The 25,173-nt window shown below is 42.5% G+C and overlaps 9 protein-coding genes and 1 long non-coding RNA gene across 13 annotated transcripts; 6 read left to right on the top strand and 4 right to left on the bottom strand.

The window, feature by feature from the left end:
* Positions 1-4,939: 4,939 nt before the first annotated feature.
* Positions 4,940-5,824, bottom strand: LOC27209324. Its single transcript, XM_016184765.3, has 2 exons — positions 5,356-5,824; positions 4,940-5,295 (listed from the first exon to the last, which is right to left on the bottom strand). Exon 2 carries the CDS (start codon positions 5,254-5,256, stop codon positions 5,089-5,091), a length of 168 nt encoding a protein of 55 aa, XP_016024662.1. The 5' UTR covers positions 5,257-5,295; positions 5,356-5,824; the 3' UTR covers positions 4,940-5,088.
* Positions 5,825-7,181: 1,357 nt separating this feature from the next.
* Positions 7,182-7,862, top strand: LOC123327109. The gene is made up of 2 exons (XR_006541577.1): positions 7,182-7,490; positions 7,542-7,862. It is a non-coding gene; the product is annotated as an uncharacterized LOC123327109 (long non-coding RNA).
* LOC6731992 lies at positions 7,837-9,951 on the bottom strand. Of its 2 annotated transcripts, none has more exons than XM_016180001.3 (5): positions 9,863-9,951; positions 9,591-9,808; positions 8,920-9,535; positions 8,330-8,857; positions 7,837-8,271 (listed from the first exon to the last, which is right to left on the bottom strand). In XM_016180001.3, the coding sequence occupies exons 1-5, from the start codon at positions 9,887-9,889 to the stop codon at positions 8,053-8,055; spliced, it is 1,608 nt and encodes a 535-aa protein (XP_016024661.1). In that variant the 5' UTR covers positions 9,890-9,951; the 3' UTR covers positions 7,837-8,052. The 2 variants fall into 2 exon arrangements, with proteins under 2 accessions (XP_016024661.1, XP_044778515.1); XM_044922580.1 differs by having other exon boundaries at positions 9,866-9,904.
* A 799-nt stretch (positions 9,952-10,750) lies between these two features.
* On the top strand, positions 10,751-12,283 carry LOC6731991. Its single transcript, XM_002079089.4, has 2 exons — positions 10,751-11,232; positions 11,614-12,283. Exons 1-2 carry the CDS (start codon positions 10,812-10,814, stop codon positions 12,240-12,242), a joined length of 1,050 nt encoding a protein of 349 aa, XP_002079125.2. The 5' UTR covers positions 10,751-10,811; the 3' UTR covers positions 12,243-12,283.
* Positions 12,284-13,625: 1,342 nt separating this feature from the next.
* On the top strand, positions 13,626-18,535 carry LOC6731990 (nascent polypeptide-associated complex subunit alpha, muscle-specific form). The gene is made up of 3 exons (XM_016178405.3): positions 13,626-13,778; positions 16,172-17,271; positions 17,340-18,535. Exons 2-3 carry the CDS (start codon positions 16,173-16,175, stop codon positions 18,287-18,289), a joined length of 2,049 nt encoding a protein of 682 aa, XP_016024660.1. The 5' UTR covers positions 13,626-13,778; position 16,172; the 3' UTR covers positions 18,290-18,535.
* Positions 18,536-18,596: 61 nt separating this feature from the next.
* On the top strand, positions 18,597-19,927 carry LOC6731989 (probable ATP-dependent RNA helicase ddx17). Its single transcript, XM_016178406.3, has 2 exons — positions 18,597-18,906; positions 19,161-19,927. Exon 2 carries the CDS (start codon positions 19,162-19,164, stop codon positions 19,792-19,794), a length of 633 nt encoding a protein of 210 aa, XP_016024659.1. The 5' UTR covers positions 18,597-18,906; position 19,161; the 3' UTR covers positions 19,795-19,927.
* Positions 19,928-20,131: 204 nt separating this feature from the next.
* Positions 20,132-20,892, top strand: LOC6731988. Its single transcript, XM_002079086.4, has 2 exons — positions 20,132-20,421; positions 20,485-20,892. The coding sequence occupies exons 1-2, from the start codon at positions 20,263-20,265 to the stop codon at positions 20,815-20,817; spliced, it is 492 nt and encodes a 163-aa protein (XP_002079122.1). The 5' UTR covers positions 20,132-20,262; the 3' UTR covers positions 20,818-20,892.
* Positions 20,893-21,021: 129 nt separating this feature from the next.
* LOC6731987 lies at positions 21,022-21,996 on the top strand. Its single transcript, XM_002079085.4, has 2 exons — positions 21,022-21,232; positions 21,292-21,996. Exons 1-2 carry the CDS (start codon positions 21,091-21,093, stop codon positions 21,900-21,902), a joined length of 753 nt encoding a protein of 250 aa, XP_002079121.1. The 5' UTR covers positions 21,022-21,090; the 3' UTR covers positions 21,903-21,996.
* LOC6731986 lies at positions 21,924-22,522 on the bottom strand. The gene has a single exon (XM_002079084.2). The coding sequence runs from the start codon at positions 22,420-22,422 to the stop codon at positions 22,027-22,029; it is 396 nt and encodes a 131-aa protein (XP_002079120.1). The 5' UTR covers positions 22,423-22,522; the 3' UTR covers positions 21,924-22,026.
* A 41-nt stretch (positions 22,523-22,563) lies between these two features.
* Positions 22,564-24,998, bottom strand: LOC6731985. 3 transcript variants are annotated; one of them, XM_016180000.3, is made up of 4 exons: positions 23,407-24,998; positions 23,246-23,350; positions 23,092-23,188; positions 22,564-23,014 (listed from the first exon to the last, which is right to left on the bottom strand). In XM_016180000.3, the coding sequence occupies exons 1-4, from the start codon at positions 24,862-24,864 to the stop codon at positions 22,626-22,628; spliced, it is 2,049 nt and encodes a 682-aa protein (XP_016024658.1). In that variant the 5' UTR covers positions 24,865-24,998; the 3' UTR covers positions 22,564-22,625. The 3 variants fall into 3 exon arrangements, with proteins under 3 accessions (XP_016024658.1, XP_016024656.1, XP_016024657.1); XM_016179998.2 differs by having other exon boundaries at positions 22,564-23,040; positions 23,407-24,997; XM_016179999.3 differs by having other exon boundaries at positions 22,806-23,014; positions 23,088-23,188; positions 23,407-24,996.
* Between the last annotated feature and the right edge of the window lie 175 nt (positions 24,999-25,173).

Below are 25,173 nucleotides of genomic sequence, written 5' to 3'. Positions count from 1 at the left end.
ATTGGCCAAGGACATTGAATGGTGTGGCAGGGGGCTAAGTGGCAGAGGGCATTTGCCCCTAATAGATGGCAATCTTGGGCGTGTGTATCGTGATTGTTGTGCTCCTCGTTTCGCAGATGAAGACGCAGTGCGCATGTGACATAATTGAGGGCGACACGGCCGCCTCGTATGAACGAACAGGTGAGGCAGGATACACCTGTCCGTCCGTGGGGCACGCATCCTCCGTCCAATAGAAGATTATAATGTACGCGTTGCTTAATTTGAATGGTGCGTGCTGGGCCGCCTTTGAAATGCTGTCAGAGACGCTAAATGAAATTTAAGACTGCTGCCCCCGCGACGTGCTTTCTCCTCCCACTTTCTCCTCCTGCCTCACAGATAACAGGGCACTCATGTTTTAAAAATTAAGCGAAAATAACGAAATTAGCATAAATAAGCGCCGCTAATAGGATTTCCTTTGTAATTATCAAATTGCCAGGCTGGCACACAAGCTACCAAATGAAAAAAAAACTGGAACAAGCAGTAAATAAAAATGTGAAATAAATTAAAGAATCAACCCGGCTTTAAGCATTCCTTTGTGGCATGGCATAAAAAAATAAGTGCGCACATTTACACACATGTTGGCACCTGTTTTTTTGTTTGTTGATTTCTGTTTTGACGCCTGCTCTTGTTCTGTGGGTAATTTATTGGCTTGCTCGCCAAAATCGATTTCGCATTATTCGCGTATATCAATGCACTGGCTAATTTGCTTAAAAGCATAATTAACACGGCTCACACAGACACACACACACACAGACCATTTTATGGGTGCACGTGAGTCGTAAAAAATCGACAAACACGCGAGGTGCAAAAGACACGCCAAAAACATGATGCGAAATACAAAACAAAAATAAAAATAAAAAACGGCTGTAAATCAGCGCACCGAGCAGACAATGCCAATAACAAAGGCCTGCAGCACACGTCGTATACGTAATGAATATTTCGAATGTTTTGTTTGCCTGTTTTGCGGCTTTCGCGGCACTTTTTAGCGCTGATAAAAAACTATCACTTGCAGTGAGGTTATCCAAGAGTATGAATAAACAAAAGTGGCATATATATTACCATTTTAAATTCATTTAGTTTTTTATCCTAAGAATCACAGCTTTCAATTCATTAAAAGATAAATAACTGGACTGGGATAAAAATTAGCAGGAAATATGCATTTATTTAAATATCGTTAAATAAAAGGATGGTTTTCAGAATAAGTCTTTACTATATTGGGATTAAAATCTAAAGGATAAGACCATTAAGGAAAGCCAATTAAAAAATTGCTTAGTAACAATTTGTATTTAAGTACCTTTTACATTAATTGGCATTAATTCAAAAACTTAAAACTTGTCATTTTCGGTGTTCATTTCGCTGCTTTTCTGGGTCATAAACTCATCGGTGGCTTCTAAACAAAACTTCTCAAATTTCAAACACCGGATATTACTTTCAATAGCTTTCCTTTTGACTTTTTGGCTCCTTTTTTCATGGCCAATTAAAAGTGATTAGTTTCGTATTGCGCGCCGTTTATAATATTCATACTGCTCAATGCGAGTTTTGTGTTTTCAAATGGCTGAAAGTAGGGAAACCTTTTTGAATTCCGTGGTAATTAATTAGTCGGCCCTTTCAAATTGCCCAGCGGGCGCAGGCATTTGCTTTTCACGGAACTGGAAAAGCTTTTTGGGCAATGCACGTAAGCGTTTACCTATAACTTTATGACTTTACGAGCGGAAAGCGGGAAAATGGCGGGAAAAGGCGGGGGTCGGCGGGAAATGGCGGGCGGGCCTGGTGTTGGCTGTAAACAAAGTTTTTGTTGGGGCCAAAAACTTTTCTAATTATAATCTACATAACTTAAATTTGCAAATGAGACGCGAGGGCAAAGGCACAAAAGTTTAACGCTGCAAGGGCATGTGAAATTAAATTATGTCGGTGTCTACGCCATGTGTGTTTGTGCAAAACAAAAACCAGCTGTTTGTTTGAAAGAAATGTAAATACGCAGACCTACATTTAAATTCGAGAGTCAGAAGCAAAGGACCCAAATTGAAAACATTCACAGTTCAAATGGAATTCTGTAGGCATTTTATTGATTGCTTCATTTAAATACACATATCCGTGCTGAGAAAAGTGTGCGAAGTACCCAGCATCCTTGGCTACGAAAAGTGCCTACCAACTTGCTGCCTTTATCTTGAAAAATCATCTAATCTTAGCTAGACTTCATATTTTTTGCACCGCTAAGCTGCCTGCCATCTAAATGTGTATTGCTTTTGTGCGCTGTTCTGAGTTACAAAATCTCATATAATTCTTTATTCATATATTTAATATTATATAAATAATAAAACATTTATGCAAAATAAATACTTTTAGTTTACAAAAATTCAATAAAATATCGTTTAGTTGACTTGAATTGCTACAAGAAATTTAAGGGTAAGCTATTTTAACTAAATGAACTCAATCTATCTTAAAACCTAATAAAAGTGATGTTTAGACTCACCCACAACCTATAGTTCTCATTTAATATGAATATTCCTTGTATCTTATGATTACGTTACCATTTTCCAAAGCTTTGTGTATTTTTTGTAGAGAAATTGGTTTTTAAAACACAATTACCGAGCCGCACGAACTGTGTGTGGTGGCAAGCTCTTGGCTTTCTTTTTGCTTCAAACACCCTTGGGCATATTTTAGAGGCTCATGTGACAAATTGCGGCAGCACGTGTATCGCATGCTCATTTCGGGAATATGCCAGGTCCTTTTCTTGCTGATACGAGTATCTCTAAGTTGTGCACACGCTGACAAATCCAATTCATTCTTGCCGCCTTACGTGGCGTATACGTAATGGGCCAGCAACTAAAGGTAATGTGATGGGTGCTACCTGCCATACTCTGCCACTCTGATTCCATGTTTATGCATGTACACTCCTCAAATTGGCTACCACTTCAGTCATTTCCAGCTGCCTCGTTATTTTTTGCATTTCCATTTTAGTTTTTCGTTTTCCGATTTCACTCGGCGGTCCATCAAGTGGAAGGCAATCGAAAATGTGCGCTTCGCAACAAAATGCTCAATGTTCAGCAAGAAATGGCCGGACTTCACTTGGCCGGAATGATATTGTTGCATCGCTGCCGTGGCATGGGCATCTGCATCGGCATCGGCAACGGCATCGGCATGGACATCATCCAGCATCCAACAACTGGCAACAATTACGCGCGCCTTAATTGCCCCACATATACACGGGCACACACACATACACATGGACACACTCGTTAACAGAAGGATGCTGGAAAAGCGGCAACAATAACAACAAACAGGGGCGGATTGGGCTGGGCATCGGACCTGAAATCAAAATCATTGGTGTGAAAATAAACTAATTGAAGAAAAATTTCATTTGCAACACCGGCTGAAACAAGAACAGCGGCAGCAGCAACCGTTACAGCACCACTCGAGGTACCGCATCTTGTTGCATTTGACCCGGGGTCAAGTTGCAGCCAGGCCACGGCAAACACACACACACACACTTACATGCGGGCCACATTCTCGCGCCGGAACAGGAGACACCGGAGAAGCGGGATGGGCGCGGAGACGGATGCGGATACGGATACGGGGACAGGAGCAGGGACACCAGGGAGGACGAACCGACGTGTGCTTATTTATCAGATGAACCAATCCCCTGCAGCCGTACACTGGCCACAGCTATTATGTGGCAAGCGAATTTCGCTGGAACATTTCAATTCCCTTTGAGCGGATTGGTCTTCTTCTCATTGGAATATTTACACAAATTCAGTTAATTCAATTAAAGTCATGTCTGTGTTATATTTCTATATAACGTACATATTTGGCCAAATTAAACATAATTTTAATTGGTTCAGACAGTAAACGTACTTACAGAAGCATTAACTAACATAATAATTAAGCTGAAAGAAAATTAAGTTTAGCTAAATCAAATCGAATATGATCAATTTTCAAAATATGTTTACTAATTTAATTAACTATATTTTTAACTTTCCTTTGGAAGTTTTCTCCTTCGAAGTCCTGCTTGTCCACTGTGCGGACTGAAAAGTCCTTAATGCCTGGCTCACTTCGGTGGACTGTCCATGTCGGGGCAATATTTTCAGGGAGTTGCCAGCCGCCCGGCTAACTATCGAAATGAATGCATGAAAAAGTACGAAACGGTAATGTGCAGTTGCCATGCAGCAGTGGGGCAACAGCAGCAGCAGCAGCAGCAGTACAGCAGCAGCAGATGTTGCTGATGGAGCCGCCCTGAGTTGTATGCTACACTTTTTGCACAGCCTGTGCGTGTGAGTGGGCGTGGCACATATCCTTGAATGTTTATTTGCCGCTACCCACTAGCTGCTGGCGGCTTACGCGTTTCCAATGCTGTTGCAAATGTCAATGTTGCCGCTGTTGCCGATGTTGCTGTTGCTGCCACACAGTTGCCAGCAGCAACAGTTGCGCGTAGATGGATGGACAGGCGACTGGCTGACCGTAGATATTGCCGCTTGTTTGCGCGCGCAAAAAGGCAACAAAAGCGGCAAAGAGAAAAAAGAATCATATATATGAAACACAGTCGACTCTTACCGTATGCGCTTTCAAATTTTTCCCCTAATTGGCAGCCAGCCGATTGTTTTTCAAGTGCGAATTCATCGCTTGTATTACGTTGATTATTGAAACGAATCAATGGTCTATATTGGCTTCATTTTTAATGAGTGCATTCGAGGACCTGGGCGCAATCATTGCAATCATTGAAAACCCACGCTACGTAGACTATGGCCCTTTGAACTTGCTAAAGCGCAACATATAAAAATGAAAGGAATAAAAATATAGTTATCTTATATTTTATTCAACCAGAGCGTGGTCCAAATTCCAACTTTTTCTTTGAATTATTTCAAATAATTTGGGTAAATTTACACTTTACACTTAGCTTTTAGCCAATACTTAGTATACTTTCATTAAAAACTAGTTTCTAAGTACTGAAATATCACTTCTTTTACTTTATCTAGCCAGATCGCTTTTAAATTGAATATGCTTCTAGACTTTAGCAGGCAGCTTTGCCATTTTTTGTAGCCTAGTCACAAATCAAATCTTTGATTCCCACGCTCGATAAGCAGGAGGAGCCAGTCCCCGGGCTGAACTAATTTCTCCAACGCTGCGGTCTGAGTTATGGGGCTTAAATTGGGCAGCCCCCAAAAGCCTGGGACCACAAAATTTGCATCTCTCCCTGGATCCGCCGTCGCCTCCGCCCATCTAGTCTATATCTTTTCGCTTCTGGAAGTGTGGAGGCATCTACATAAATGTGGCTTTTCATTAAAATCTAAAAGCATAAATCTAAAAAGTGAAACCAACAATGCCAGAGCAGACACACAGGCGGACATCTGCGGTGTGGAGCAGCCCAGCTGCCTGCCTCGATTTCACAGGATCTGTGGACTGACTGTTTTATGCCTTTGTTCCTTCCTGTCTGTGTGTGTGTGTGGGTTTTGGTTTGGATGGTTGGGGGTGCGTGGCGAAAACTAATTGAATTTTGAAATTCAAGTCGAAATTAAAAAATTACAAACAGCCGGCCGTATTCGCCAATCGCCAGCCGAAATAAACTGTAAAACGGAAATGTATTCGGCAGGTGGAAATTGAAACTGATTGAATTGTAAAGTGAAGCATAAAATGCTTTTGGCTCCGTTGTTTTTGCTTACAGCTGCTGGCACACCACCCAACCGCCCACAAAGCCAAGGATTTTCCCCAGTTGTTTTTATTTTTGTATAATTTATGGTTTTCGATTTTAATTTGCGCACTTAGCCGCTTATTTTATGGGAGTTTTCTTGTTTCTTTTTTTTTTTTTGCATATTTCGACGCGCCTTCTGTGTTTTGTCACAGCAAAACGAGGGAATGATTTAGAGCGAGAGTTGATTTAGGAATTTAACAGGTGTGTCTCGATTTCCTTTTACATTCGCTACCTTTTGCTTAGTTTAATATTTAGCTTAGTTAGTTATAAGTTTCCATTTAGACAAACTCATACAAGTCTAAAGCAGAAAAACTTATGAGTTAAAGCCTTGATTCAAAAACAACATATGATTTAGTGCTGTAAAACATAAGATCATACAGTCAAGCATCATTTAGTTTATTATTTATATACGGTATACGACCCAAGACATATGCATTATGATTAGCGAGCGTAATTGAAGTTTAACTGCGCGTGTAATAAAAACGATTTTTGGCCATTTGCAACGCATTAAAACCATAAATAATACCAGCCGAAAGTGTGAAAATAAAGACACGCGATATGTTGTATTCCCTCGAAGGGCCTCGCCCATTTCTCCCAGCAAATCCGAAATCATTTCTCAAAACACGAAGAAATACGGCACAATTTTTGATGAGTTGAGGATTTGGGGCACGCGAAATGGGCGCGAGAAAATGTACGAAATGCGATACAGTGGCATAGCATTAAGGACGTGCTGGCATTACCAAACCTAGACCGACTTATATGGGCTTGCACCGATGTGTCGGCAAATGTGGCTGTGCTGTAGACCGCAAACAAACGACGGCGACTTATTCATTGCGCTTGCCATTAAGGTGGCTCTCGTTGCCATTTGGCCATGCCCACTGGCCCGCCCGCCCACTCCCATGGCCACCGCCCTTTTCTCACCAGGGTGATATATAACACGCTCATAATTGGTCATAAATCTGACAAACGTAATTTGTCATCACTCAAGCAGCCAGCGAAGCGGGAACAGCGTCACCCCCAATCTTTTCCAGCATAGAAATGTGAAAAACTGAGCCAACTGCCACGTACCTGGTGTTTCATGTAAGTCCGTTGAAAATAAAACTTGCCATACATTTTGTAATAGAAAATTAAAAAAACTAATAACTTGACAGTGATATATCAAAAATTAATTTAAATCATTAATCTTTTTATCTTTATTTATAGATAAAACATGCCGAATTTAAATAGCATTCAAGTCCTACAGGTATTGGCCCCAAGACTAGCTCACTTTTTGAAACCAAAACTTCTTTTAATATTTATTATTGTTCGGTATTGATTGCACCCACATGAAAAACCATATATACTTCAAGTTTTCAGGTATCGAAGTCGCCATGGTTTCTCCGGCTTATTCCCACTTCCTTCATGGCTTCAGCTCAGTTGTTGGGCGACTTGGTCATGCGACAAGTATACTGAAGTGGCAAAATGAAAAAGGGAGCTTGACACAAAATGTCAGCTGGATATTTTTTATTACACAATCACAACATACACACACACACACATCCCTCGCATTCTAGCACCTTCAAAAATGCCCAGAAGCAGACTATGCTTTTGTTTTAGTTTCCGCTCGACACCCACACACACACACAGACAAACAATATTTTCGGGCACTCCACACATAAGCCACAAAGTAGTTACTTTTTATGATCCTCGCCCGCACACATACATACTCATAATTGGGCTTGGGCCCAAACTCTGATTGTTTTCCCCCAAAACGTCTCTGAAGCTCGTAAATATTTTACCAGTTTGGCCCGCTTCCGACTCTGGGAACTAATTTCAGCTCTTATGGATGACATACGACGCACTTTTCGGTGCTCCTTGGGTGCGAGAGCGATTCAACATCTACATTTCGTTATAAATGACTTTCAAAGGGCCTAAACGTTGTAAATGGTCTAAGTGCGTGTTTCTGGCCAAGGCATCGTCATCAGCATTGAGTTTAAACGGACGGCGGCAATCAATAGGCCATGATAATTTATGGCGATTATGCTGGCCAAAAGCGGAGAAAGTTGTCCAAGAATATGACTTAATATTAAACTTTGATTTTGCTGTGACATCTTTATTAAGAAAATTTAAGTTCATTTATTTTGATGTCTTCATAAAATAAATATCTATTTAGAGGTAAATATTTATGGGTGATAAAGTTAAGTATGCTAATTAAATGCGAAAAGTATAGTGGCTCACATTTGGGTACAAATAGCTGTGCTTAACCCAACTAAACCGTTTATAAAAGCTAAGTGGTAGTATTTTTGTTTTATAACCAATCAATTGACACAGATTAGTATCATTATCAACTAATCATTGTTTTTTGATTTATGCAGAGTGGCGAAGGAAAGTATCCAATCGTAGTGAGTCATCCACTGGAGTGTTACATAGAAAACAGTCAACACCAAGAGATAGAAGAACAAGGATATACGAAACTCATAGCCACTCAAGGAAACGTGAAGCAGACAAGTGGACAGGACTAAAAATATGAAATGAATGGTTGTTTCCGTGGAAGATGTTACAATTATCTGAAGTGGGAAATTCGTGACAGTTTCCACAACGACAATGAATTAACAATCTACTCACGCTGCATTTGTTGTTGTAGCATCCCTGGTAGAAAAGTAGTGGAAATGCCAGGAAGATCGCATAAGTGACCAAGCTCATCACAACTCCAAAGGTGGCATCCCACATCTTCCTCTGCTGCAGGCACCGCACAACAATGGATTCACTTAACATCTCACCCAATCCAAAGTATATCAGTGCCGTCACATCAGGCATGACATCAAACTGCATACTTATGTACTGATATATAATATTCTCTATCTCTCGACTGAGCAAGTTAATGAACACCGAGCTGACGATCAATCCCAGCAGCGCAAAAATCCATATATTATCGGGTCTCCTCAAGGAATGAGTGGAGATGAAGGTCAGGATGCTGAGAGTCCAACAGGTCAGGCACACAATTAACCAGCTAACAGCTTTGAAGCCATGTGGCAGGCATATGATTGGCAGGATAAGCAAACCCAGGCAGCTTGTGTACTTGTTCCAGCCAATCAGAGCGCGATCATTGGATATAACCGGGATAAAGTTGGCCAATACACAGTAGGATGGTATCTGTAGATAGATATGATTACCTTTTCATGGTCATGTATCATTGAATACATATATATATTCACCATTGCAATCCTATATATCACGTTTGAATCAGCCATGTTCCTATATCCATTCACAGCCTTCAGCCATATTTCGCGTCTGGAAAAAGCCCTTTGCTTCTGGTATTTGCCCAGAATCTCATCACCGCTATCCATTTCCAAATAGTTTTCCTGAGTTTGTTTACTTTTCACCTTACTTCGTTGAAAGTTAGCATACGACACAACAAAGATCACCAGTAAAACCATCAAAAAAGTGTACAAAAACACAGTTACCCGAAACTTTATCGAGTGTAAGTCCGCAACTATAAGATGCACATTGTATGATTTCCTGATAACGATATACAAGTAAACCATTCCAGTCAAAATAAAGGACATGCAGGACCAAAAAGTAACTCCGTCAACTCGATATCCCTGCATACAAATAACCATAACTCCTATCAAAATATAGCGCAGTATGTCTCCCATCATTTTTGCAAACTGCAAAGGACTCAGGCATATGGACTCGGGATTACGAGGATTACATATTTCCCAGAAACTGTTGTAATAGGACACGAAAAATGTGGGCCCAAACATTAGAAAACTAGATCCAAACATGGTCATGGGTGCAAACTCAATAAGCGTCGCTAAATTTGGCACAAAACTGAAAGTGGTTTAAACTAAATTAGGAAGGGAACGCGATTATCTATTTTACCCACAAGTATTTAGTCAGCATGAAGGTCAGGCTTAAGTACACCAGCAATAAGAAAGCACTTATCAGTCCATAAATTGATATAGTTGGTAGCTTAAATACGCAGAAGAATATATCTAAGTAGTTGATAAGGTAAACCAACGAGCCACAACTCAGTGTACTCCTGGCAAGACCACAAGTCTGATTGGCATTTCTGAACGATTCCTTTGGCAGTGAACAGCGATTCTGAAGTGAAATCCCATTGAATAATGATCAAGTTTCCACCCATTAGATACTTGCCACGGTTGAGAGGTCGACAAACGCCATATCTACTATAACTACCTAATAGTTGAAGTAGTATTTTTTGAACACACTGCATTAGCTTGCTTTGTTAGTGCAACATGTTAAATACTTTTTAATTTCTTCTAATAAAATGAATTTGTAGTTCAACGTATTATAAATAGTGCTAAACATTTCCAGCATAACGATGGATTCAAATGGCCTCTGGTCTTCAAGGTGCAGATGCAAATGCATTGCCTTCGAAATGGGTCAACATAAGGTTCATGAGCGATCGTCGTCATCGTCTTCAACGTGACGAGCCCCAAGTACGCCGTATATCTCTGTATCTTTGTATCTTTTGTGATCGCCCAGTCCGCAACAAGATTTCACTAAAAATACCAATTTCTGCCGTAATGGAACTTGATGCGACACATTTGGCAAATTGCCGTCGCCTCAGCAGCATGCATCAACATCGGCCGAGAACATGATATTTTGCTTTTTGGGCTCCAAAGGAAAATCCGAGAACTTTGCGAGCTCGTCTCAATTAGCGGCAATTGAATTATTACACGACGACACTCATTCAATTTTCAGTGATAGGGGCTCATCCCCACGGGCAAGTGTTGTCACAATTCTGATAGACGAATGCGACGTGAGCATGGGTTCGACTGGATATAGGAAATATAGGAACACCCTTCCATACTACATTGACTTACGAATAATGATCGGCGTACTAATGTATCAGAACACGGCTAAACATCTAAAACCAAACGAAGAATGTGTTAAATTGTTACATATAATTTGAGTTGTCATGCTTACTAGTGAAATAAATATACCCCTGCTGCAGAGTGTAGCGCATCGTTCACGCATTTGCCACTTTCCTCGGCTAAACGGTTCGCAGTTAAGCCGCCTGCCTCCAGTTCGTCCGCAAAACTCGATCAGTTTAGATCATTGCAAAACTATCGCAGCCAAGATGAAATCCTGGTACCTGGCACTCAGCCTGCTGCTCCTCGCCGCATCCACATTTCAGCCCACCGACGCCCGCGGCGGAAGGGGGCGTGGCGGCGGCTCATTTGGCGGACTGTTCGGCGGATGGCGCAAGTACAAGAAGCCCTCGTCGTCGGGCGGTGGGCGGCGGGTGGTGAGCGGTTCGCCAGTTCACACGGCCATGACGGTGCCGAAACCACCACCGCCGCCGCCGGCACCACCAAAGATGCCCATGATGCCGCCCAAGCAGCAGATACCCAGCTATCCGCGCCAGCAGATGCCACCTGGCTATGGCTTCGGATCGTATCCGGGCCAAGGCAGCGGAACGTACTATGCCAATGCCCAGGCCCTGCCAGCGGGAGCGGTGTACTATGCCCAACCACCCGTCGGAATGAATCGAGGAATCGGTGAGTAGCTTGCTATCAAAAGCTTCGATTTAAATAGCATTGGAAAATTAGAAAAGGCATAAGACCATTAAGCATATATAATCTATATAAGACTTATCAGCTTGCTAAATAAAAGACTACATTGATATATCATATAGTTATATATCATATAGTTATAGTTATGTTAGTTTGGACGACCTTTTCCTTAACTTTCATACTTGTATAAAACTAGATAACTTGGATTAAAATCTATAAATTTTTGTAAATTCATAGCTTTAACAATGCAGCTTTATTAATGCAATTAATTGCTCTCACATTGTCTAGTTTCTAATCTACTTTGACGATTTCAACCCGGTCCACTTAAAAATTGTACTTTTTCTCTAATTTTTTTACGCCGTACAGGTACGGGAGATTTCCTCACCGGAATGCTGGCGGGTCACATGATGAACAACGTTCTGTTTGGCCACCGACACCATACGTACCATAGAAATCCGGAGGAGGGTCAGTCGTCGCCCCAGGGAAATGGTCGACAGATCATCATCGTCAACAATGGTCAGCAGGAGGGAGTTTTGCACAATGAGACCACTATTTCGGGAGAATCCTCCGCAGTGGTCCCCCCGGAAAATCCGCTCACGGAGGAGGAGGATGTGGAGGGGCAGGGCGAAGGTGACGGAGGAAGTGAAGCTGTTTCCAGTGAGGAATCCACGGAATCGGAGGCAACTCCTCAGCCCTATCCAGATGGTGGCATCATTTGCTTTCCCATCATGCTAAACGAAACAGATCCCGAAAACTCGGAGGTGATGCGAGAAGTGGAACGGGTCGTTTGCTTTCCAGCTCCACCCCACAATCCGGACAATTTCCAACCCACCATAACCACTGAGCCACCCATCGTTGCCGGCGATATTGTTGGTGGTGCAGATGATGGTACAGAACTTGGTGGTGGTGATGAGGTCAGCCATGCAGGTACTCCCGTGGATGTGGCCAACTTTGTAGCTGCAAGAGGTGATGAAGTCGAAACGGATTCTATTTAACTACTAAAAACTAAGTGAAATAAAGCTAACTAAAGATTTAAGCTTGTTCGGTATGTGGATTTGGCATATAAATGGTTGTAGGCTGTTAGCAAACAGAAAAAATCATCAGGGAACTGTTTCTGGCCAGATATTTATTAAAGAACTATAAAGTTTAATTTTTATCTCACACTAAGGTGTGTTATTAAAGGACTTGTCTGTCGTGAGCACACAAACAGTTTGACGCAAGTCAGTAGACACCAAAATAGAACACGCACGTCAGAGACTCCTTTGTGCATCGGAATGTTCACATTTGTCAAAGGGCTTGTCCCGCTATAAAAAAAGGTAAAAGCACACTGGGAATAAAAATTAAACTTTAATAGGATTTTTAGGGATCTGGTAACTACAAAAGTTGTTCACATTAAATGAGGTTGTAACAGCACGAGCATACAGGCTTATAATTTATAATCCGATCAAAGAGGAAATAATTTTGAAATTTGAAACATAAATAAAACATAAATGATTTTTTTATCAAGCAAATCCAACAAATAATTCTGTTGCCCCTTAAAAACAAAATACCCCATTCAACTACAACCAATGGGTATCATCCAAACAAAAACCAAAGCGACACGAGCTCAAAACACACCCACAAACAAAAACCTTTTGTAACGGTGAGCGTGCGATGATCCAACAAGAGCAATGAAGCTCACTTGGCGCTCATTAGACGCAACAACACCTACAACAAAAGTCTCCACTGAGCTACAGTGGTAAAAGGGTAGTGAATATGGCGAGAGGTTTTGTCATTTACATACATTACAAGCTCACTTTCAGTGATCATTTTAGGAAACAAATAGTTAGGAACAATTTGATTAAAATGCGCAAAAAGCACATTTTTTTCGAGTTGTAAAGAATTTTCTATTGCAGATGGTGTCAAAAGTCACTGAATCACAACAAGCACCAGCGGAAATTGTTTTCCAACTAAAATACGCATAATGGGTGATATCAAAAATTCCCTTGTGGCACTAGAAATGCTGAATTTAAGAAAATTGAATACCAATGAAACACTAACAACGTCAAATATCTCAAAATTCTATAGATATATAATTGGTGCAGAGCAGTGGGTGAGTGCACAGAGAGAAACGGTCATGAGACTATATAAAAACCTAACGGTTAATGATAGCATTTTATATTCTCAATGTTGAGTAACTCTTTGTAAACACCTCTTATAGGGTTTTAGCTTAATTAATATTAATGTTTAAAAGAGAATGTTACAGTTTTTACTAATATTATACTGACATTGCCTTTTTAGTTATAAGTGGTGTTTACGTTAAAGTTTGAATGATTTTTTCAAACTGCACACCAAGTTTCGCACAGTGTACTGACCACCGAACGAGTCGCTCTCGCGGTCGCCACTCTGTCCGCCGCAAATCGCTCCCGAGAAAAACGAAAAACACGAGCGCTTGGTTCGCTGGCACAGCTCAGTTGTTCGAGAAACTTTGCACGACACAAAGCGAATATCGCACGCGGCGAAACAGCAAACGGAATAAACAGATAGCCAGAGTAAATATTAAAATAAATTTAAGTTTATCTCACATTTTAAGCTGAGTGCTTGTCAGTGCTATATGTCAAAATTTGATTCTCAAAATTGTACTAGAGCTCCATTTGTTAGAAGTGCAATTCCCTTGGTTTAAACACTAATTGCGGTGGTTGCTTTTGTTTATATCTTTTTTTGCATACATTGCCCGACTTGAAGGTCACTCAAAAGCAAAAGGAAAACAGTTTGTTTGTGAAATTGCGTTCAAATATAAAAGAAACCATACATATCAAATAGCTTTTTTCAATCAAAATCAATAGACGCGTTTTTGACTCCCCCCTTCTAATTAATTTTAATTATTTCGAATAGTAACATGCAGAAGTATGTAATTAATCTGCATTCATATGTATGTATGTCTTCAATTAATACTAGTTAGATTCTAGTTAGTTAGATCCTAAGAAAATGCACTCAACAGGTTGATTTGTAATTGTAAAGGCAGGCACCGTGGGTTAGAATACCTCGAAATGGAAATAATAACTTATGATGTAGAACAAATTTATGTTTTATACACATATGTATATAACAATTTTATATCCAGCCTTAAAACAAAATGAAAAATATAAAAAAATTTAAAATAATAATTACGTGACAAGGGTTAGATCATTAGATCATTACTGTAGAAACAGCTGCCCCACCTCATTAGTTAGCCAAATAAAATTTTATATTAACCCATTTAGTTTTGAGACCAGCTGACCAAATGGCAAATAAAACCGATTCGTGCCAAAATGCTTTCCACCCACTCAAAAACACACGTAACTAACCGGCTTTCGAGCATGTTGAGTCTTTGAATTTTTTCCATATATGATATAAGTCTTCTCCAAAAATAAACTCTTTCGAAGGCCCAGTAAATAAGTGATTCACTTATTATTGAACAACTCATTTGCATTAAAACGTCGTACTTGAAATACGCAATAATCTCAAAAAGCTTTGACATCTGACACGAAATCTGCGATTAGCAAGCGATTTCTAGACCGAGTCTAGTAATGAGTAATTTGATTAATATACATACGTATGTACAGCGCATATTATTTAAAGTCCCAACAGTGATGGTAATTAGATTTTCCCAAAATTATTGAAAATTTGGGTTGAAACAACTCTGTCATCGAACCCACGCTAATCTCTTAGGGTTTTGCCATTTGACACTAGCGATTAGCTTAGTATTTCAAGAACGAATAAGCGAGAATTGTTATTAAGATGCCCCAGAACTAGTGCAATTCGTAGAAATCGAGAGACTGTGGGCAAACAAACATGAGATAAGCGATTTCGTGTTGAGCCGCTACAATTTCCCCACTGACGTCATAGCTGCGCATGCGTTGCAGTTCAGTGGTTCGATGAGTCATCAAACCAGTCTATCATGTTTTTAGCATCACTCGCACGTTACAGCAGGTGCATGTGTCAGTTCCAAACAAAAGTTTACTTACATATAATTGCATGTAAATAAAGCACGGAAATCTATTGTTTATAAATACGGAATTCAAGCGAAAAAGTCAATGGAATCGAGGTGTTTAGTACAGTAGTAAATATGTTGCATTTATATGTCTCTTAGTCATTGACTATAAAAGTCCTTAATCGCCATTTGCGCCTTACTTTCCCCCGTGTCACCTTGTGTCCGTTGGCCTCTCAAGTCGAAGACCTGACCTTTAAATTCCCGTGTTTATAGTTCTGGAACCCAGCGTGGGTGTGTTTGAGAACTCAAGGCGAAACTCAATGGGGTGTAGCCACGCGACAAGCCGGCCAAATCAGCAAGTTAATTATCATTAAGAGGACCGCCCAAGACACGCATAACGCGCTTCTAATTTGGTCAAATAAAGTGGGCGCAGACTGTTGCCCACCTCCTGGAAATTTGGCAATCAGGGCGTGACTTTCGCTGATTGTTTAATATTTTAAGTGGAACAGCAAAGTTCCAGAACTGCGGAAAACTTTAATCACGTATATTTAAATGGCAGCTACCTAGAAAAGCTAACGGGAAACCAAGTGTCATTAGACCAACCATAATTTGTGTTTATTATTAACGTAAATTGAATCAATTGTTTTTTACACAAACATAAAGATAAAACCATACTGGCTAATGATGAGTGACATTGGGGTGCAGGAGGAAGCAAACAAATAAGCTCATCTGCAGTAGTCGAGGGTTAAATACCCTATACAGGTATTGCATGTTAAAGCATATTAGCAAAAGTATATAAAATGTAACATGATCATCATAAAAAAATAATATTATTATTGTTTTGTTTGCGAAGGTAAAGAATTTATTAAATGAAACATTATATGTTCATACATATGTGGCAGGCATCTTGTTTAACTCAAAAACCCAAACACTAGAAATACTGTAACTAATTGGGTGTTGGATCCATTCCAGAATGACCCCTTACCCGACGCGGCTCAGTGGCAGGCTGCTGGTGGCGGTGCTGCTAATATTGGCACTGACCACCGAGGATGCGCATGCCAAATGGAAGTCCAGTGGCAGCAGAAGCCGCAGCAGTTCCAGTTCTAGCAGGAGGACCAGCTCACACAGCTACTCTGCGCCATCGCATTCAGTCCCATCGCACCACGCAGCTCCTGCTCCACACCATGATAATGTCAGGCTGAGCTACGGAGGTGGATCCCACTCGCAGCCGGTGAGCAAGGTGAGCAGCTCCCATACGCACAGTGCGGCTCCATCGGCACCCGCTTCACCAATTGGCTGGAATGTCCCAGCGAAGCCCCAAGGACCTCCGCCGGCGTACTCACCCTCGAATCCAGTGGGCGGAGCTCATACCAACATACATGAGCGGCCGCCAGCCTACAACCCGGCTTACAAGCCAGCTCCACCCAGTTATTCGGCTGCCACCCAAACGCACAGCAACACGAACCTCCAGAGCCCATATCGTCCAGTAGGAGCAGCCAGTCCCGGTACCAGTTCCAGTTCAAGTGGTTCCCACTACTATGGCGGAGCACACAACACAGCCTACAGAGGCCGCAATAACTCCACTGGTGGATTTGGTTCCTCCGGTGGATATCAGCCGATAACGGCCACCAATGCCCATAATGTGCAATCCAGCTATCCTCGCCAACAGTTGCCAGCAGGTGCCACCTACCATCCGGCAGGTCAACTACCAGCTGGAGCCACCTACCACCCAGCCGGGCAAATTCCAGCCGGAGCCTCATACCATCCGGCAGGTCATTTGCCGGCTGGAGCTTCATACCATCCAGCGGGTCAAGTGCCCCACGGAGCGACCTACTACCCCACGGGTCAGGTTCCAGCCGGTGCCAGCTACCATCCGTCGGGTGGATATCCAGCAGGAGCATCTTACCATCCAGTCGGACAAGTGCCCCATGGAGCCACCTACTATCCTCAAGGGCCAGTCGGCGGAGGTCTGCCCGCAGGAGCCACCTTCCTGCCCGCTGGAGGAGCTTTGCCGGCAGGAGCTGTTTACTATCCACAGGCGCCGCAGAAGTCCTCATCAGGCTTGGGATTGGGTGAGTCCAAAATGGAGTTATCCGCATTATGCAGAGTAGTAACTAGTTTGCATTTCTTTGTTTAACAGGCACTGGTCTTATTGCTGGAGCATTGGGTGGTGCCATCCTGGGTCACGCACTGACACCCACCCACACCCGTGTGGTGGAGAGTTCCAATTCCTATTCCGGCGGCGGTGGCGGTGGAGGCAGCCATGGTGGTGACGACAAAATCATCATTATCAATAACGGACCACCTGGATCGGTGACCACCACAGATGTGGGATCGGGTACTACGGTGATAAATGCTGGAGGAAACCAAGCAGCCGCTTCTCCAGCAGTCCCAGTGCCACCTGTTTATGCCGCTCCACCTGCTACTGGCTCTCAAGCTCTACCCGTTCCGCCAGCACCAGTTGCAGGATCAGTTCCACTGGCGCCGCTAGGTCCATCGCCACCTGCTCCCGCTGATCCAGCGGCACCTGTATCTGCTTCTGGAGCTCCTGTTGCACCCGGATCTCCTGTGGCTCCTGGACCCGCAGTTGCACCCAATCCGGCGGATCCGAATGCGCCAGTCCCTCCTGCACCTGGAGCCCCTGCTGATCCCAATGCACCACCTGGTGGTGGCATCATCTGCGTGCCCGTTAAAGTGCCCGGTCCGGATCCCAAAGATCCTACTAAGACTATAGAGTTGGATCAGATCGCGTGCTATCCAGCACCGCCACCGGAGACTGCTACTCCAGCCAATGGAACGGCACCAGCAGTGGACAGTCCAGTACCCCCTCCCGCTTCCGCTGCCGGATCCGTTCAACTGGCTCCCATTCAGCCGACCACTCCTGTGGCCATTCCCGAGGGATCTGTGCCATTGGCACCCATAATTCCCGGTGGTCAGCCGGATATTATGAAGATGCCGGGTCTGACACAGGCTCGACTTTCGGCGGAATCTATCGTCAAGGATGCGCACAGTATGGCAGAGCGAACGTTTGGACACTTCAGCCTCATCTCCACGGTGGTAACCCTAATCGTGGCCTACTGTCTCCACTAACGGCCCATTGCCTCCACACAACCCTTAAGTGACTCAAGGACACAGTCTCATTGGCAACCGTAATTTATTGCCATTTTATGGGACTCAAGATTCTTGTGGATATGCATATATGTCTAGCGCCGGTCAAACGGTTTTCCTTATATATATTTTGTAAAAAATAAAAAACAATCGAATTTTTGATATATACTCGTAGTTCTGTTAGACCTGAAAGTAAGCCACCAATAAATGTACCAAACAATTACAATATGCTTATGTGTGCGTTAATACTTAAAATGGGGGAACAGAAAGGGGAAAGTGGCTTACATATACTGTATAAAAGATTTGCAACACTTTATTGTTTACTGATGAAATTTCACAGTTTTAACATTTCTTCAAATTTATTGAAATTGTTATCAACATTGTTTTGACTCGTAGTCGAACTCTGATCTCTAAAGCTGTCCACAAAAAACATAAATACCGACCGAAATATTTTCGGAAGCTTAGTTATTTGGTTTCCTTTCTCTGAGTGAAACCAATATTCGCGGCACCAAAACATTTTAAATTAGCAATAAAACCATTAAAATTAAATTTGGACAACAACATTTCTTGTGTGCCAGAATCCTAGTCAAATTTTGCAGGTAAACTAATCCTCAATGGCTTTCAAATATTCAAATACTATTTTTTTTCCTAAATGTTGAATATCGTCATTTTCTGGTACTTAATTAAATAAAAACATCTGATGTTCTTTACCGATTATGTACATTTTTATAATGAAATTTGTATGTTACCTTATCAAATTTCACAAGAAAACAAATATTATTTTAATTGGCATCCGTTCCAATAATTTGGTAATTCGCCTCGAATGTCAATGAATGTTATATGTAAATTTCAGAATGTCTCGTTTTCCGAGGGGACTGAAGTTCATCCTGGTGATGGTGACGATCCTCCAGGCTCTAAATATGACAACGGGAAACCCCCGTGGTGGAAGCAGAAGTAGCAGCTCCAGTTCTGGGTCCAGTTCTAGATCCAGTTACGGATCCGGTTATGGATCCAGCCATGGATCCGGTTTTGGATCCAGCTATGGATCCGGTTATAGATCCAATTATGGGTCCACTTACGGTTCTGTTTCAAGACACTCCTACTCTCCTCCATTTTATTCATCTTTGTCGAAGACCTTTTCGTTTCCTACGTTCGACTTGGGACACAATTTGCCCAAAGGTCCTCCGCCGGCGTACTCAGCGCATGATACCGTGGGTGGAGCACCCACAAACATTCGCGAGAGGCCGCCGGCATACAAGCCCCGCGACAAGCCACACAGAAAACCGAATTCCGGATCTCTGTATCGCAACCAATACCAAAGATGGACTACCTCCAGCTCGAAGTCCAACCGCAATTACCAGGACACTTATAACTCCACCAATGATTTTATGTACAGTGCCGCCACCAGCTCACACTATCCCACAAATGGATATCCGTATCTTATTCTTATCTCGACTTTTTTATATGTATGCGGGACCTTATTGTAAAAAACTATGTTTAAATCACCAAAACTTATATTTAGTTGTAGCAAAACAAATTTGATTGAAAATTAAAAATATTTCAAGCATGTATTTGTTCCCTCAAATAAGAAACGTGGAGTAAACATTTTAATAAAATAGAACAAGTAAAAATAAAATTTATATAAAATAAAATATAAATACAAATTTTAACGCTTGAATGGCATTTAAATTTGAATAGTCGCATTTTAAAGATTCTGTGACGTAAAAGCTCCTATGGTTGAGCTTTTTAAAGACGCCAAATGGCTCCAAAAAGCTCTCTTGCTTGGTTGAGCTCCTCCTATGCTTGAGCTTCTTAAAGACGCCAAATTGCTCCAAAAAGCTCTCTTGCTTGGGGGAGATCTTTCTGATAAATCTGCAGAACAAAACGTGCTTGTGAAATAGTCTCTTAATTTTTCTCTATATTCTAAACTTCTCGTGGAGTGGATACAAATTAGAATGATCCTCTATCGGATGCGTCAAAGAGGTGGCCTAATGGCGGTGCTCCTTGTAGTGGCTCTTATCACCGTGAATGGAAATGAGATGGACGACGACATGTTTTTAGATTGCATCAGTTTATGGAATTTTGCTCCACCCAGTTTTCCCCGCTGGTGTAAGGTAAAACAGAATTACGCGAGAGTAGGCAATAATATCCGACTAAACGCACCGATTTCTCCACAGCCCGATACCTCTTCTAATATATATAGGCGTCCTAACAACCGCAAACCGAAGAGCCAATTCCGCTCAGGAAAAGGGCTTGGATTCAATGACCACCAGGATGACTCTGGATCACCCGGAGCTATTGATACAGGTTCCCGCACTTCGGTGGTTAGTACTGAAGAGCCACAAGTCAAGACTTACTCGGAGACCAGTTTCGTCGAGGTGGAGGAGCACCGCCACTTGACAGTCTACGCACCCAATATGGCACAGCAGATCATTGGAAACATAGGGCTCATTTCCGGGATGGTGATCCTTGTTGGGTTCTTTCTCGAACATTGTGCATTTTGCAAGTAATTATTATTAAGTTTAGAATTCTAATCCATTTACTGTAAATGGAAAATAAATTCTAAGATTGGTATATTTTAAAAAATATATGTATATATTTATATATAATATATAAATATATTATGGAACATAATTAAAAGATTACCACATTGCCGATAAAAATGATGACAATTTGTAGAGTTGCTGCGCATTAGCCTGCAAACCCTAGGTAAATTTGTTCATCGACAAGTTGTCAGTTGCAAACTGGGAAAATTCTGCCTATTAATCAATTGAATTTGTAAAATGAACAAAAAAACAGAATACAAGCTAAGCGAGCGCGACTTAGACATCCGCTCTGATCTGGAGTTTGTAGATAGTATGCTGAAGGACCTGCAATTGGAGGTGGAGCCGCAGGCTCGTGGTGTCATCTTGGATCTGGCTTACAGTGAGTTGATAGCGGAGTGTAGATATATGGAAACATTTAATGTGAATGTCTTGGCATAGCTTTGGCAAGGGACAAGCTCGTCGAGGCTCAACGTTTCGCAAAGTTGGCCAACCGCACCAAGGTGAGTGTGGAGGACTTGGAGATAGCCAACCTGGAGCGGACAGAGGATCTGAGCAAGAGAGCGATCCATCAGCCGGTGAAGTCCCTGGTTCCCAGCCAGGCATCTCTGCCCTCGCCGACTGTGAGCCGTGGACTGATGCTGCCCACCTGGCGGCAGTGTCAGGTGGGTACAATGGCCGAGTTGAAGGAAAAAGTCGCTGAGACTCAGCAACCGAATCCCATGCCCGTGACGCCCCTAAATCCGGTAACAGCTACTACTACTGGTCCAGGCTTAAACTTTGGCTCCAATTCGAGGCTGGCTATGGGATCTTCAAACCCGGTTCTTAAGAGGTCACATTCCCTTGCTCCTCCCATTGTCGCCAAGGTGAATCATTTCGACCAGTTTGCCGTGCCAACGATTTTACCCGAAAAGTTTCGCAAGGATGTCCGTGGTAGCGCAATAAGAAGTCTTTCCACTTCTACAATTTACACCACTAGACCCTATTGCACGGCTGCTGAAGCTGCAGGAGGAATTCCCTCGGCCACAAAGAAGCCACGCACGCAACTATGAAATAATCGAAATCTTTAAAAATACAATACTTAAAGATTTTATTACATTGGCAACTTTCAATTTATCGAGGAGCTTGTGAATATATGTAATGTAAATTACCAAATTATTTTGAGGTGTGACTTGGTTATTTACTCTTTTTGGGGTTTTGGGGTTTCTTTGCATTGGTATCAATTTCCTCCTTGTCGTTGACCAAGTCGTCGATGCCCTGCTGGAAGTCTTCCGAGAATCGTTTGTAGTAGAAGGGAACCTGGACACCCAGGGCGTTGAATGTCTTCTTCATCGTCTCGTTCCAGGCATCCACCATGGATTCCTGCCAGGGCTTCACCTTTACATCCTCGTTGCACTTGTCGCACCGCCAGCAACAGAATCGGTTCATCAGGTCCTCGGCGTAGGGACTCACCTCCCGTTTGGCGCCCTCGAAGAGCACCTTTGTGTGGTCGGAACTTTCCCATATTCCCAGCTCTTGGGTTCCGTACACCGCACCGGCCACCAGGGCCAAGCGGATGAGGAAGAAAGCCATCGATTTGATATGGTTTTCAATAAAATTTTGAAATGCCCCCCAATAAATTATTGTTCAATTTTGACACGTCTGATTTGACTTATCTGGGTTATTTCTTCGCTTATTTGTTAACTAACAAATTTAAAACGTACATAAATATAATATTTGTTGAAGATTTCTTTGATTTATTTTTTGGCCAAGACCCCTGCATCTTACATATAAACTTAATCCGACCTAGATTCCAGAATCTTTAGTTCGATCTTGTCGATTCTCCTCAGCAAATTGTCATATTGGGTCTTCAGTTCCTCAATACTCTCCTGTTTGATGGCAATAAACTTCTCGGTCCGATCAAAATCGGCCAACAACTTGGGATAGCACATAATGCCACCCTCACGACGGACTTCTTTGATCTGGTCAAGAAGTTTATTGTGTGTCAGATTACAATTATATACTTCATCGCGCAATGCTATTTGCCGTTTCCGCCTTTCTCGTAACTCATCTTTGGCCTCCCTGAATCTGCGATTCAGCAGTTTCCGTCGACATCGCAGATGGGAAATGGTATGGATTTTGGTTTTCACCAGCGTACACATTCGTTCCAGCTCAGCGTTTTTATCTGCACATAATTAAGATAGATAGATACTTTTTACTTCTTTTTTTATATTAGTTTCCAAATTTTATCATCTTACTTACGGTTTAGAGTGGTAACCATCTGCTGAACGTCGTTATCCGCGGACAGATAGGTTTCCAATTTGACCTCTCCAGAAATCGCCTCAATCTCATCGACTTTCTGTGGATAAACACTTTTAGTAAGCCAATGTATTTCTTTTTAATGTTTAATTTCGACCTTTTTAGTGTAGGAATTGTCATGCTGCTTTATGATCAAAATCAGTCGTGTGGCAGACAACGCATCGCGTTTTGCTCTCATATGTTTAAGAGCGGTTTCCGTTACCTAATTAAACAATGAAAATGTTTTTGTTTAATTTTTAACAGATTTTGAAGACTCACAAGGCGAAGGCGTTCAGACGGTTGGGTGCCCCGAAGTATAGTGCTTCTGAAGACCTCCTCCAGCCTCTCGACCTTCTCGTTGTCCTCCAGTTGCATCCGCTCCAATTCCGCCAGCAGTCGTTCCCTTTCAGCCAGGTGCATCTGTTCAGCCTGTCGTGTCCTGTGAAGCCAATGATCCAATTCGTTTAGGGCGCCCATGTATCGCCGCCGATGGGATTCGTTAATGTGGGATCTGCTGCTCGGCGTTACGAGGGAGTACTTAAATCGACGCAGGTGGTGTTCGGTCAGGCGTTTGGTCAGCCAATTGTTGTCGCGGCTCTCCCAGTGGTGATCGTCGACTTCCTTGAGCAGGCGATTCATTAGCTTACTTTTGTCCAGATTTTTCTTCCGCAAATATTCTGTATTAACGAATATGTCCACAACTTTCTCGATAAGCCCATCCAGATAGCTTTGGACCAGTTGACCGATGGAAAGAGTCGTACGGATGGAATTGAGGCTAGCTATGGAGGACCGGGACACAGATGTAATGTCCTTAAAAGTGGCCACATGACTCGATTTGAATTGCATTCCCAGCCGTCTCCAGTCGCTTTCGTCATTAGACTCTAGTCCTGAGGGCGATGGTATCTCCGGACCTTGCACATCGTCATCGTTTTGCGAGGAAGGTGCTTCATAATTGGTCTCGCTGGGAATGAGGCTTTCCACCGACGAGGACAACGACCTGCGGGCCAATGGAATCTGTAACTGTTCTAGTTCCGAGCCCGGCACCGCCTGCATTTCCACACTCTTCTTATCGATGCCCTGATTCTGATCCGAAGTCCCGATATCACTAAGTTCGTCCCAATCGGGAATATTCCTGAGGGTTTGGAGGATATCAAAGCGCATCCTTATGTTCGAGTCGGAGGAAACAGTCATCTGGTCTTCGTGATCCGAGGTATTTCCCATTTCCGAGTCCACTTTATCGCCATCACTCTGATTGCTCGCTTCCTCCACGCTGTCCGTAGAACTAGTCAAGTGCGGATGTGAATGAACTATTTTAAGCTGAGTTTCCGCGCTGGCTGCCAGTTTCCTAAGCTTATATAAATGAAACGGCTCTTCGTCAATATAAGACAATTTTCTTTTGACTGCGCTACTTGACTTTTTCGATGGTAACGTACTTATGGAGACCACCGATCTGCGAACATTCTGTTTGGGCATTCTTCGTTGGGAGGAGGGAGGAATGGGTACTGAAGTGCTCCAGACACTTGGCGCGGTGGATGCGATATGCTCATCGGAATCCGTACTATGACTCAGGTTGCTCACTATACTAGTTATGTGGCTTACGACGGAAGTCACAACCTTCTTGGCGCTCGCATCGTTGACAACCTTTTTTCGATCTCTTTTGCTCTGCAAATTGACTAACTTCTTGGGAATCACTTTACTTTTAATGAATGAAAATTTTGCTCGCCCTGGCTTGGCCATTTTCCAAAAGGTTGTTAGTGCGTGCAACTTGCGCAAAGTGCAGCAGTTGCAAAAAGTATTACAAATTACAAAGAACAAAAAACAACAACGGTTTGAACTAAATAATGTGTAATGATAACATATTTGATTAAAATCTCCCAATTTTTCTAATGGGTTGGGAACATTGCTAAGCGAAGACACTTCCAGCACGATTGCGCGCCAACTTAGCGTGTACACACACCCACATAGCAGCGCTGCCACCCTTTCGTAAAGAGGAGAGGCAGTTCCGATATTGGGGGCACCTTACTGATAAAATAGTATTTGAGATTT

The sequence above is a fragment of the Drosophila simulans genome, chromosome 2L, assembly GCF_016746395.2.
Source record: "Drosophila simulans strain w501 chromosome 2L, Prin_Dsim_3.1, whole genome shotgun sequence".
NCBI classification, from domain to species: Eukaryota; Metazoa; Arthropoda; class Insecta; order Diptera; family Drosophilidae; genus Drosophila; species Drosophila simulans.
The sequence above is the reverse complement of the archived record's forward strand: the minus strand, read 5'-3'. Positions and strand labels throughout refer to the sequence as shown.